Raw genomic sequence first — 12981 nt, forward strand, 5'->3', positions numbered from 1 at the left:
AACAGAAAGAGAGAGAGATGAAGGATAGCGTTTCTGTATGTGTGTGAGTGTGTGCGCGAGTGCGTGCGTCTGAGTCTCTGTGTGTGTGTGTGTGTGTGTGTGTAAGACTCACAGGCAGCCCGTTGTAGATCCCAGATCTTCACTGTCCTGTCTGCGCTCCCGGTCACCACATGCTTGAGGCTGCATTTGAACTTGGCTGCCGTTACCTTACGAGAGTGACCTGTCAGCGTGACCTGAGACGAGGCAGGTGACATTTAGACCCCGGAAAGAACACACACGCACACACACACATAAACTCACAGATGCACACAGGTACACGCACACCTTAACTACAACTGTCTCAGACAAGATATCAAACTATTCTGAAGGAACCTCAAAATCCAAAGGAACAGTAAGTTACGGACGGCTTCTAAAGCAGCCATTCAAACCTGCTGCTTCCGGAAACATCTGTAGGGACAGAGATATTTTTCTTCCTTTTCCTCTTTTTTTTTCTTATCTTCCTCATAAAATTTTAAAGCTTTATTTATTGTTCTCCATGATGGTGCTACAGCTAAAAAGATGTGCTGTTTTGGAAACAGATCAGTGTAATCATCAGGAACTTTCACAGGATAATCAATATTACTCGGGGCTGCCAAACATGACACACCAGGCTGTCGCTTGTAAATGAATAATACACGAAGACTTAGTGCAAAACTCCAATAAATGTGACAAAAACTGTCAGATTTGTTTCTAAACTACAGCTTAGAAATGATCACCGACAACCAAGTCGTGCCCTCTTGGGTACATGCACACATCTCCTAACCCGTAAAAGTTTCCGGCCCAATCTGATATATATATAAAAATATTCCATTCCGGCACTCATTGTTAATGTGTTCGGGTTTTCGTACTCCTTTATGAAGCCTGCCCTTGCACCACCCATCCTATCTGGACTATGTCAAACAACGCTTTGGGACGGCGGGGGTGGACACACTCAAAGCAGAACATCTCCACTGCCCTTTTTTTTTTTTTAACAAAGCTTTCAACAGTAGCGCTTGCTGGTGGATGACACTTCCCAGATGGTAATTCATAGTGACATTTCAGAGCAACGGAGTGGTATGGACGAACCACACTCCAAACACAGGAGTGCTCTGTTACCTTGGGAACGCAATCATCCAGCCTCCAAAACAGAGCCGATTTATCGTACGACGCCGCTAAAATCCTGGTGCCCTGATGAAAGAAGGGGGTGGGAAAGTGGGGGTGGGGGGTGGGCAGGGGGGGGCAAAGGGGAAAGGAGAGTGACGAAAAGAGAAAAGAGAAATTATTTACAAGGCATTGTTGAATCATCACAACTGCTCTTAGGAAATGATGATATCATCTCCATAAATCACAGACTAGTGTTTCTCTCCATTAAAGGAACAGATTGAAATGGAGATGGGTACTTGAGAGAGAAGAAGAAGAAGAAGAAGGAGAAGAGGATAAAAAAACAGACAAAAACACGATGACCGCCTTTGAGACGAGCTGCTCTGAGACGAGCCTGTGCCGGTGATTTTGGAACCCCAGCACTTCTTCTCGATGCGGTCGAAAAAAAAAATTCAAGTTGACGCGATTTCGGGGGTTGCGAGCTGCAATCGGCAGAAAGGCCCTGGAATGACATGACTGCTAAGCAGAGATGACACAGCTGTGATGGGTTCATGCTCTCCGTACCGTCGGGTCAAACTCGATGCTGGTGATGCCCTCGTTACTGCCATCTAGTGTCCCTCTTTTGTGTAGCATGCCTATGAAACAAACCAGAAACATGGTTATAGGACGTTGGTTCTCGGCTTTGGTCCTGGAAACCCAAAACACAACACAACACATTTTTGCTCTAGCCTAGCATTATCAGACCTGCTTCGCTTTCTCTACTCATTACTGGGCCCTTGGCTTCCTGGACGAGTCAAGCTAAAGTTAGGTGTTAAGTACCGAGTACCATCTTTTGGGTTCCCAAGACTGGAGCTGAAAAGCACTGAAAACAACCTCATACTTATATACTTCAGACCTATTTAATTTTTTGATCTCTTTTTCATTCAGGCATTCCATAAAATACAGTTCTACTTAATTCTTAAGGTAAGAAATTATTGAGAGGACACCCAGGAGTGATCATGAAATGTATATGGTAACACGACACGGAAAAATATGCCAGTTTGCCAACCTGCCAACCTTTTGGTTCGCTAAGTCTTTATTCTCATTATCCTAAGGTAGGGTCATCTGAGTTACGTGAGTATCTGCAACACGCTAGATATGCAACTCACAACAGTTGACATTTAGAAAACCATGAGACGGCTTGCGTGTGTGTGTGTGTGTGCGCGCCCGTGTGTGCGTGTGTGTGTGTGTGTGTGTGTGTGTGTTTATGTTTTTTGTGTGAATTAACAGCCATATTTCTTTGAGTGGACTGACATCTGCTGGCTGAAGCAGTGGTAAGGGCTGGTGCGTGTGTGTGTGTGTGTGTGTGTCGCACCTCCACTGACGTCCCATAGATTAATCACCCTGTCTGTTCCACCCGTAGCCAGCAGGTTTGAACTGGGGCTGAATCGAACTGCATTGATCCCCAGTTCATGAGCATCCTGCCCCCCAAAAAAAAACACATCATGTATAATTCATTCTCATTCTGTACTGCTCAAATACATTTCATGCACTGAGCGAAACACATAAGACACAAATGAACACATGTGTAAAGTATGAGTATATTTTAAAAGGAAAAAAAAAAGCCTCAAAGACTTGAAATGGATTACAAACATGACGTGTCAAATTCATTCATTCATTCATTCATTCAGTCATTCATTCATTCATTCATTCATTCATTCATTCATTCATTCATTCATTCAATCATTAGTTTGTTCCTTCGTTAGGTCACTCAGTCATCAGTTATACTCAGCCTTTAAATTAAAACGATTTTAAATCTAAAACGATTAGCCCAAACTGCTCAAAGGCAAAATGCAGACCAGAACTCAAGACAAAGGTTTTTGATGTTAGTAATGTTTCACTCAAACTGTTTACTCATCTTAATTATGTTCATATTTAAGAGATCAGATATGAGTAAGTGGTCTGTCATGTGTGATAGTTCAGAGGAAGTGAGAAAAGGAAGACAGCTAGCTGACGGTCAACTCCCAAGACACTGGATTCAGTGAGCTTAAATCATCTAAACAAGAAGCCTGCTTTACCACAGAAAACACAGCCCAACATATATAGGTCTAAAGCACAAACACCACACACACACACAGACACACACACACACACACACACACACACACACACAAGAAATAACGGAACTACACTCGAAAACAAAAACCTGTTTCCTTAATCTCAACATATTAAACCTAGAGTGTTGTGCCTAAAACATACCACAGAATATGCAAATAGAGTGCAGTGACATTTGTCCAATTAAGGAAGTCCTGACGGCAGTGCGCACCAACACACAGTTCAGGCTGGGAGGGGTGGGGGTGGTTGCATGAGCATGGGGTAGGTGGGGGGGGGGGGGGGGGGGGGGGGGTTCTGGGAGCCATTCAGATGAGAGAATCTCAGTGCTGGATGTCTCTCAGAGATAGTGCTACGCTGTGGCAAAGGGATTCTCTGTTTGAGCGTACACACAGGCTCTTTGTCCGAGCTGAGGCCGACCGAGTCATTGACCAGTGGCTTCCGTCCACCACACACACACACACACACACACCAAGAAAGAAAAAAAAGAAGAAAATAAAAAAAAGGGGGGGGGCTTTTTTTTTTAATTTCAAATCAATTTTACAAAAAGGATCCTTCTCTATATATGTTCTGATATGCAACGGTATCGACTGATCCAGAGCGAAACCGGCGCTGATGCAGAAACCTAAAAGGGCAGACTGTGGCCCTCCATAATGGAGTATTGACATCTGCCTAATGAAGCTGGATAAGGTTCATTAATGCACCTCAGTTTGAGAGTCCAGGAGCCGCACTGTTCTATGACACAATCCACCAAAGCTGGTAGAAACGGGATCCAGTGGAATGGATGGAAATCGTGGATTTTTGGGCAATACTTTGAATGGTTGATTGCTTACTAAAACAGGACTGATGCTGGAAGCCCATTACTTGGGTTAATATTGAAACAGCTGATACCTTTTATCAGAGCATTATCTGATTAGTTGGCTTAGTTTACTGCTCGTTGTTTAAACGGCTGAATGCTGATCACAATGGTTTTTGTTTGGGAGGGGTAATCTTTGGACTGCGGCACGTACGGATAAACACTCCGCGGTGGTACGTACAAATAAACACGCTTTGCATTATGGCATGAGCTTTGGAACATTCACTAAAAAAAAAACAAAAAAAACCCCAAACTTGTTTGTTATGAAAGGTTGATTTTTGACCTGCGGTCCTGAAAAATTCTACACTTAGGAGAACAACTCTCGCTTTGGAATGTTAGCAGTCGGGCTGTAGATGCTTAGCGTATCTGATATTGATCTGGTGTCTTACCAGGACATGGTTTGCTCTGGATGGAACCCTAGCGACGAGGCAGATGCCGACAGGAGCGCAGAGATCCTCCTCCTCACTACAGACTGAATTACCCCTCCTCTTCTTGCTATGGACACACAAAACAGAGCAATTAGGACAGAGAGTAAGAACCGAGGTTTACAGCCGAGCGTTGAGGAGGTACATCGCTTGAACATAAGCTAAGGTGTCTTCTCGGAGCAGGTGATGTGAAACACACACGGAGGTGCTGGGGAAACGACCAGTTAGAGAATCTATGAGACATGATTCTAGGAGCTGTAAAGAGCGTAGTGTGATGTGGTTTTTTAGGCGAGGGGGTGACTCACTCGAATAGGCCTCTGAAGGAACTGAAAAGACGAGGAGAAGTGGCAGAGGCCGACCTGAAAACGAAAAACACAGTTAAAACTGACGTGGGGAATTAAAAAGGCCTAAACGTTCTATAATAATAATAATAAAAAAAAAAAAACAATGCTAAAAGCTAAACATAAATAAATAAATAAATAAATTACTGCTCTCCCTCAAGTGTTCTCAGCTAGCAAAATGAAAAAAGCTGATGTAATTCAATAATTATATTTAATAATGAAATATAGTATAAGTATTAAATATATATATATATATATATATATATATATATATATATATATATATATATATAAGGCGGTCCTTCTGTTACCTGAAAACACGCCCATGACTCCGTTCTAAACTCTTCTCACTCTTTGGTGAAGATGCTTTCGGAGAGGCTGGTACTTTGCATGGTATACTGACAACAAAAGCAACAAAAGCAGCATAAAATTATCCATGATGCTACTAAAAAACTGTTCGACTGGAGTCTTACTTGCGTCATATTTCAACAGGGAATTTACACTAACATAATTTTCCACTGCACATTGAATAAATTACGCAAAAAAACACCTATGGGAACGCTGTGTTTTCTGTGCGTGAACTCCGTCTGATGGGAACATCCTCTACTTGACAACAATTAGCACTGAACAAGCCTGTGAGGAATAAGGAAATCCCTCACAAGGGAGGTCACTTTTCAGTAGTCATGGTAATTACCCTCTTCAACAAATCTTCTAAGGCACCTCTCCCGCCATTTTCCCAAGATTCTTCACTGTGACACAGTGATCTCCCCAAGCTTCAATAAACAACTCTAAATACACTCTCACTGCTACGTGATTTCAACAAAAAAAATTGCATTCGCCTTTCTACGGGCAGTCTGAAAAACTTACTCCTCGATGTTGACTTTTTTATTGGCAGCGCTCTCAATTTCCTTGTGAAGACTGGCTTCCCTGGCTCTGTGAAAAGAAATGACAATCATTTGATTAAAAAAAAAGGAAATAATCTTTGATACAGTCGCGTCGGTAATAACTTCTGTTTTCAAAAAGCGCTACAAAACTGGTGACATTCAATTCAATTCAGTTCTAATGGAAATGAAAATGATAGCTCTGCTGGAACATTGTCACGTCTGTTCAGAAATGTTTAACCACAGGACATGAATACAGTGTTAAATGACACTTTTTGTGCTTGGTATGAGGTCACACGCAGAGTTGCTCTTGGTGGCGTGCTGCTTACAAAGCTAATGTTACGCATAGAGAGGATACAGCCCTCAGACATTGTGTTAATGTGACGGTTAGTTCTGTATTTTTCTTGCGGTAATCATGAAAAAATACACTCATATCTCTATATCTTACTACCTATTTGGTCTTATAAATTTAGGAACGATGCAGGCTGACACATTAAAATAGGCTTGGTTAATCTGACACACAGTTCCTCAATTCAGCTCATTGTCATAGTAATTTCAGTTGCTTGCTTTTTAATTTGCTGCAGTAAGCCCTTCACTGCAGGATGACGAGTTGTTTTTTTTTTTTTTCGGCCTTTCTCCTCATCACTATTTAGGTCTTTAATAGGTCTCCACTGCTAAACGGAGTGAGTTTGTGTTTGTATAGGTGTCCTGTCCTAAAAGAGCAGTTTGTGAGTTTGTGTTTGTATAGGTCTCCTGTCCTAAAAGAACAATTTGTGAGTTTGTGTTTGTATAGGTATCCTGTCCTAAAAGAACAATTTGTGAGTTTGTCTGTGTATGGGCAGGAAATGGCTGATTGGGATGATGGAGGTGAAATAAATAAGAGGTTAAATCCATGGTCTGAGGTCAGAAACACAAAACAGCTCAGTTTGGAGGGGGTGGGACTTCAACATTGTGCTTATCCAGGACAGATCCAGAGAAATCACCCAAAATTTAACCCCCAGCATTTTTAGCACGCTTACTTCCGTTAAATAAATAAAGTTTGACTAACTAACATCTGCTGCGATGAACTGGCGACCAGGATGTTTCCCTGCCTTTCGCCCAGTGAGCACTGGGATAGGCTCCAGCACCCCCTGCAACCCTAATTAGGATAAGCGGCTTAGGAAGTGGGGAAAAAAAAAAAGAATGAATAATTAACATCTGAAACGGCGTCACTTGAACTTGCACTCCTGAAGCCACCGATCCTGCTCGGCAGTGACCTTTGACCTATGGGAGACGACCTTTGACCTCTAAGGTCTCTCTCTCTGAGAGCCTCACCTCACTCTTTTCTCGTTTCTGTTGTTCATGCGAGCGGCGGCATGCTGTTTACGCCGGATCATGTCCTCCAGCAACTCCGAGCCGTGCAGTTTCTCCCGTCGGTAGGTCATCTCCACCTCTTGGTGGCGCTGTAGCAGACTATCATACTCCCGTTTGAGGTGCCGGTTCCCCTCCTGCATTTCGGTCACACGCTCCTGGATCACGTCATGCTCCAGCTCAACGGCGGACAGGAGGGCCTCGGTCTCATTCAGCCTGAAGGGGGGTTGCGGACCAGTAAAAAATAAGACGGACTTTGGGCGACCACTGTCAAATCTCATTTTTAATTTTAAAAGCTCCACACCTACGAAAGCTCCGTTTCTTAAAGGAAAGGTCTACTGCACTTCGCAATGAGACTGAGGATTCACCAAAAACAAAAAGAAAAAAGTGCACAGTCTTACAAGTTCAAATCCCATTTTTTATGTCCACCATACAATAGCATGGATCCAGAAAGCTGCCAGATAAAGTCTCATTACCTAATAGCTATGAGAGCAAGTGCACAGCTGATGACTATGAGAAAATGTGCACAGATTGATCATTCTGACAACAGAAGACAACTAATGGCAATGTCAGGCAAAGGGGGTGTTACAATCATGAATAACAACAAAGCACCTACACCATTAATTCATTTTCACCCTTAATATGTTTTCAACTGTTGTTTTTCTCACTAATATCAAAAAGGACAACCTCATCTAAAGTCAAACTGCAGGCATTTCACCGGACAACATTCCTTGAAGGCAATGTTAGATATCAGTTTCTCTCTTGATAACTTTAATAAAACTGAAGTTTACCATTCATGGAACTCTCTAGTTCTAGGACTATAGTTCTACAGTCAAACACTATATTTGCAAAATACTGCATTTATAGATGCTCCATTCTTTTTCAAAACATCATGCTTAAGGTTTAAGTGTGTGCACTACAAAGCCTAAATGAAACATTTAAGTGGTAAGAGCTTGTAACAGTGTAATTACAGGGTATTTAATGACCTTATTATAGAAATCTATCTGCACCATAATTGAATAATAACAAAATGATTCAAGGCATGGGCTCAAAACCCAGCTCAGCTAAACAAGCACACAAACGCACATGGACACACACACGGACACACACACACTCTCTTTGTTATTTATCCCTTTTCCCCCTAATTTCAAACGTGCATTTACCCATAATCCTTTTACATGTCTACACTTGACCTACAACGACAAGGTTACCTGCCTGTCATTGAGTGTCACTGAGCAGTAAAAGAGAGGGTTCAATCACCCAAGGGAAGTAAAGAAATCTGTGCTCACGTCCAGTCCTGACACATGCTGCATTATAAATATGAAAGTCAGAATCGTATCATATTTATAATCACACTGATTCGTTCCGGCCCGGAATGCTGTCCTTTCCTGTTTGGAGTTTCAGGCAATGGTAAGACTCACCTGGCATGCTGCTCCACCAGTACGGCTTCCTTGATTTTTATCTGCTGCTGAAGTTCCACCACTTTGTACGCAAGCTGGGGAGACCGCAAAGAAAACACGTACGAATGTGTACATTTTTCCTTAAGCCACGAGCAAAGAGAAAGTGTATATTTATAATGTTAGGAGAAGCACCGCCTACGAGAGGTTTCATTTAACACATCTATGTACGAAAGGTTTGACAGCTGTCAGCTTCTTTTCAAATCCTGAGGCAGTAGCTTTTATTTGTTTAGTTCAGTGCAGACTGCTGTTTTCATGCAATTACACAAGATCCAAGTGCTACGCTAAAGCTTCACCTATTTTTTTTTTTTTCCCTTTTTTTTTTTTTTTTTTATTCCTGTTCAGCGCAGACTGGAAGTCTACAAAGCTAGAAGAAAAAAAGAAGGTAACCACTGAATTCTTTCTCTTGTTTCCCCACATACGCTTTCTGCTCTGTGAAAAAAAAAAAAAAAAAAAACTTGAGACACAAACCACAAGTGCGTCAGGGTTATGTCTGTTGGGGCCTGGGGCACCAACAATACACCCACACTTAAACAGACCAGAGGCACACTTATCTTCCCAAACCTGTACTGACGAACAAACCCAAAACACAAAGCGGTTTGAAGATAATACTCAAGTGTTCGTAAGGAAAAAAAAAACATTCTGAGTATTTCAGCTTAATGCTAATGGCAAGAGCCAAGTCCATGATTATTGAGATGTGGGTTTGATTCTGAACGACTGACTGCTCATCGGAAAACACAGTGGATCTGGGATTCATCCCATCAGATAGGAACCAAAGGAACGGCGAGGGACTAACCAAACTACACTAGAGCTCTATCAGCGAGGTCATAACTGTAGGACTGACCAAATACAGCAATCCAAACATCCAGATTCACTGCAATACTAAGTCATAAACTTTTACACTTTCGATTTCATGTCGCTTAAACAGAGACAATGCAAGAGGCTAAGGCTTTATGGGTAATGGTTCTGTTATCAGAAGCCAAATAAAGAGAAAAAAAAAAAATCAAACACCTTTGCTAACTGTAGACAAACACAGTAAAACAGCGGTCATGCCTTACCAAGGTCATTCATCTGTCTTGTTCAGCTCTTGATTCATTTGGTGGAACATCCCGGCCACTGTATTCTACGCTACACAAGTCTCTCAAAAACCCAAATCATGTGTCCAGGCACCAGACACTGAACCCACACGTTTTGGAAATCAACTCCTTTTTAGCGTGCAGACTATTTTTTTTTAATGTTTTTTATCGCTACTGTCTTACGTCTCCGGTGGTTTTCCTGAGATCTCTTACTTCACCGTCATGTCTGGAAATAAGGGTCGCCACAGACTCTTTGGATGAATCAACTTGTGGGGGCCTGTACGGTCAGGAAAAAAGAACAAAAAAAAAGAAAAAAAGAAAAAGTCAAAATCTCCCAAATAAACCGTACCACAATAAAAGTGAGATTCTTTTAAACACTAACTAACCAAACAAATGATTCAGTGAGTAATCAAGGATTAAAGGACCAAAACTGTCCTCTGTTTCAAAAGCATCACCAGAATCAGGTGGGCATCTAAGCACAATGTCTTGATGACTTGCCTTGGGCATGCTGTAGCGTGCAGAGCAACTCAAAACAATGTCTTAAGATCACTTAAGGGTTTTTTTTTATGATCCGTGATTGAACTTCCTTATACAGAATTGTTTACACAGGTACAACACTGTGTGATTGATACTGCTGTATTCATTACCCTGCTGTATTCATGCAGTTATACAAAGACACTATGGTAAAACGTCATATAAGTCAAAGCAGGCCTATGACTTTCTGTTAAAACACCGTAATCTTCAATGGCCTGTTGGCATTTCGTCTAAGCTTATTTTCCATAAAACTCAAGATTAAGATTACCTGCTCACAGATCCCAGAATGCCTTTAGTTATGAGGGCTCTCTGCTTCGACCGTTCAAGCAGATTGAGATCTGAAGGAAAATGGACAGCAAGATAAACAGACCCGGCAGAACAACAGTAAAACTAACAACTCACATCTGGAGTCAACTGCCAGACTACTTTGTTTTAAATTCAGGACAGTAGTAACACATACCCGATAATGAGAGTATTCATTAGTGCTAAAATGACAGACACTATCTGAATTTCACACGAAATTAGCCTTCCTTGGAAAGCTTCAAATCAACCTAACCAGGCTTTTGGAGGGAAGTAATGTAATTGTGCTGAGTGAATACATAAATTTGTTTATATAAATGTGCTATTTTACATGTGTATATAATGTACATACATACATACACACACACACACACACATACATACATACATACATATATATATATGTGTGTGTGTGTGTGTGTATGTGTGTGTGTGTGTGTATACATACATATATATGAAATGAACACAACAACAATAAGGACGATTCATTTCTGTATATACAACTATCTATCTAGTTGTCTCAAATGACAAAAAGAATCAAAGGTCTCATTTGTCCTGAAATTGGATCATACTGGTAAATTGTATACCAGTGCCTCAGAGGGTTAAGATAACATTCAGACGCAAGAAACGATGTTTCTCTAAAATCAGATTGCATTCGGCATAGCCTACTACATTCACAGGTTTAGATTCGGAGGTGGAAACATGCCCGCTGCGTCGCACTTTGAACACTATTTCATTGTAAACAGGGCAGGTCACAAAAAGTAATGAAAATGAAAGCTGTGTGTTTGGGCTTGAATATAATGTGCTTTGCTTTGCGAATCAAACACCGTTGCTGTGTTAGCTGGTTGCCGAAATTACACCAATAGGGAAATTACACTGTTTTTCTCGATTTCTTTTCAGGTATTTCCTCAAAGAAGAGAGTACACTGAAAGAAGGCGTTATGAGACAGCAAAGCAATCTAGTAGTGCGAATCTAACAAGAGAAGGGTAAATAACCAGTGTTGTGATTTAACATACATGATCGAATGACATCTTGAAAAATGATCTTCTGCGATTTGTCGCGCTGTTTCAATTGCCGGATGATATGACGTTTCCAGGACTCCGTCTTTTTAGGGTCCGAACTTCTGCTCCCAGATAGATTCGTTAACTCCATGCAATCTACTGCAGCCATAATGAAGAAAGATGTCCGTGTTTTCAGCAAAAGTCATAGCTAAGCGGTAGGTTTCCGTAAAGACACGTTTAACAATAAGTCATTTACTCATCGCTGGTCTTCTCTCACAGCCGCTGTCAACGCCTGGAGAAACTCGGAACAACAACTTGTTCAGCCAATCGTAGGCGGCACTCTAACTCGTCATTAGGCCGAATCGCTTCGTCACTTTGGTCATGAAAAACACATGTCAGGACACGCCCGTTTCTGACAGAACGTGTAATGATGTTGCCTTTCACGGTTTTAAGATGCGCGTAAAACAGGTAAAAGTCTATAGGCTTGAAGATTTAACTTACTAACGTCTGCTGCGCAATCATTCGCTCGCAGTGACCGGAAATCACCTTTTTAAACCAGTATTTTATATTCGGTCGTAATTAAAACCACCTTAAGTGGAGGCCGTAAGTAAACCTCATGTATCCACTCTCTAAATGAAGAGATTACTTTTAAAAGTAAATCAATATTTAAAAAAAAAAAAAAATCAAGATTCACTGGCTAGGTTATTATACTTGCTACTACCTTTCCTGTCTGAATTAGTGTGAGCAAAGTAAGAACCGAACGCAACGCAACAAGGAACAAACTCTAAAGACAAACCACCGTAAACCAAATAAAGGAACCAATAAATCATTCAGAAAACAAGACAAAACAAACAAACAAACAAAAAAGAGCTCTGGACAATTTATAAAACATTTTATTGTAAGAAATGCCCAAGGGAAGAAATGAACACAAAACAAATAAGGACAGGTGACAACTAAAAAATTATTTACAAGTAACTTTACAGAATGGACTGATGTGACAGACAAAAATTACTAAAGACAAAGGGGAAAAAGGGAGGGGGGGGGGCTTCACATGAGCAGAATGGTCAATTATTACAGAAATAGTAGATGGAAAGCTGACTGGGCAGAAAACATGAGTCAGAGACCATAGTGGAAATCAGTCTTTTAAGGAACACACAACATGACAAAGAAATGACTTTAACTAGTCTTAACTGTGTAGCAATACTGATGTGCCAACGCAGGCTAACTGCCAATGTGCTTTTATCTGGACCAGCTACAAAATCTCTATAAAACCAAAGATCAAGAACGACTTATCAGTTAACACTGAACTAAGGACAACACCTTGCTACAGAGTGAAGGGTGTTTTGCTTTCAATAACTCGTATGAAAAGATTTCTCACACTTATGTAGCTGGTCGGAAACAAAAAAACAAACAAAAAACAAACAAGTGTGAAGTTACAAATGTACAACTGTTTGCATTGGCTGATATGAAGTGCCTCATTATGAATGGCTTACTTTGATAATGAAATCATTAAAAAAAAAAAGTACAGGATGAAACACACTTTAAGTTTA

General features: G+C 41.0%; 1 protein-coding gene across 1 annotated transcript in view; it reads right to left on the minus strand.

The window, feature by feature from the left end:
* Positions 1–11600, minus strand: part of atg16l2 (ATG16 autophagy related 16-like 2 (S. cerevisiae)) — a 21057-nt gene extending 9457 nt beyond the window's left edge. Inside the window, exons 1-13 of the mRNA XM_030777951.1 lie at positions 11447–11600; positions 10399–10468; positions 9780–9873; positions 8485–8558; positions 7028–7279; positions 5700–5765; positions 5144–5230; positions 4797–4850; positions 4456–4561; positions 2474–2579; positions 1684–1754; positions 1135–1206; positions 113–233 (exon numbers count right to left, since the gene is read on the minus strand). Coding sequence (XP_030633811.1) covers positions 113–233; positions 1135–1206; positions 1684–1754; positions 2474–2579; positions 4456–4561; positions 4797–4850; positions 5144–5230; positions 5700–5765; positions 7028–7279; positions 8485–8558; positions 9780–9873; positions 10399–10468; positions 11447–11600 — 1327 coding nt within the window. The remainder of the gene's footprint in view (positions 1–112; positions 234–1134; positions 1207–1683; positions 1755–2473; positions 2580–4455; positions 4562–4796; positions 4851–5143; positions 5231–5699; positions 5766–7027; positions 7280–8484; positions 8559–9779; positions 9874–10398; positions 10469–11446) is intronic.
* Between the last annotated feature and the right edge of the window lie 1381 nt (positions 11601–12981).

This window comes from Chanos chanos, chromosome 6, assembly GCF_902362185.1.
Source record: "Chanos chanos chromosome 6, fChaCha1.1, whole genome shotgun sequence".
NCBI lineage: Eukaryota > Metazoa > Chordata > Actinopteri > Gonorynchiformes > Chanidae > Chanos > Chanos chanos.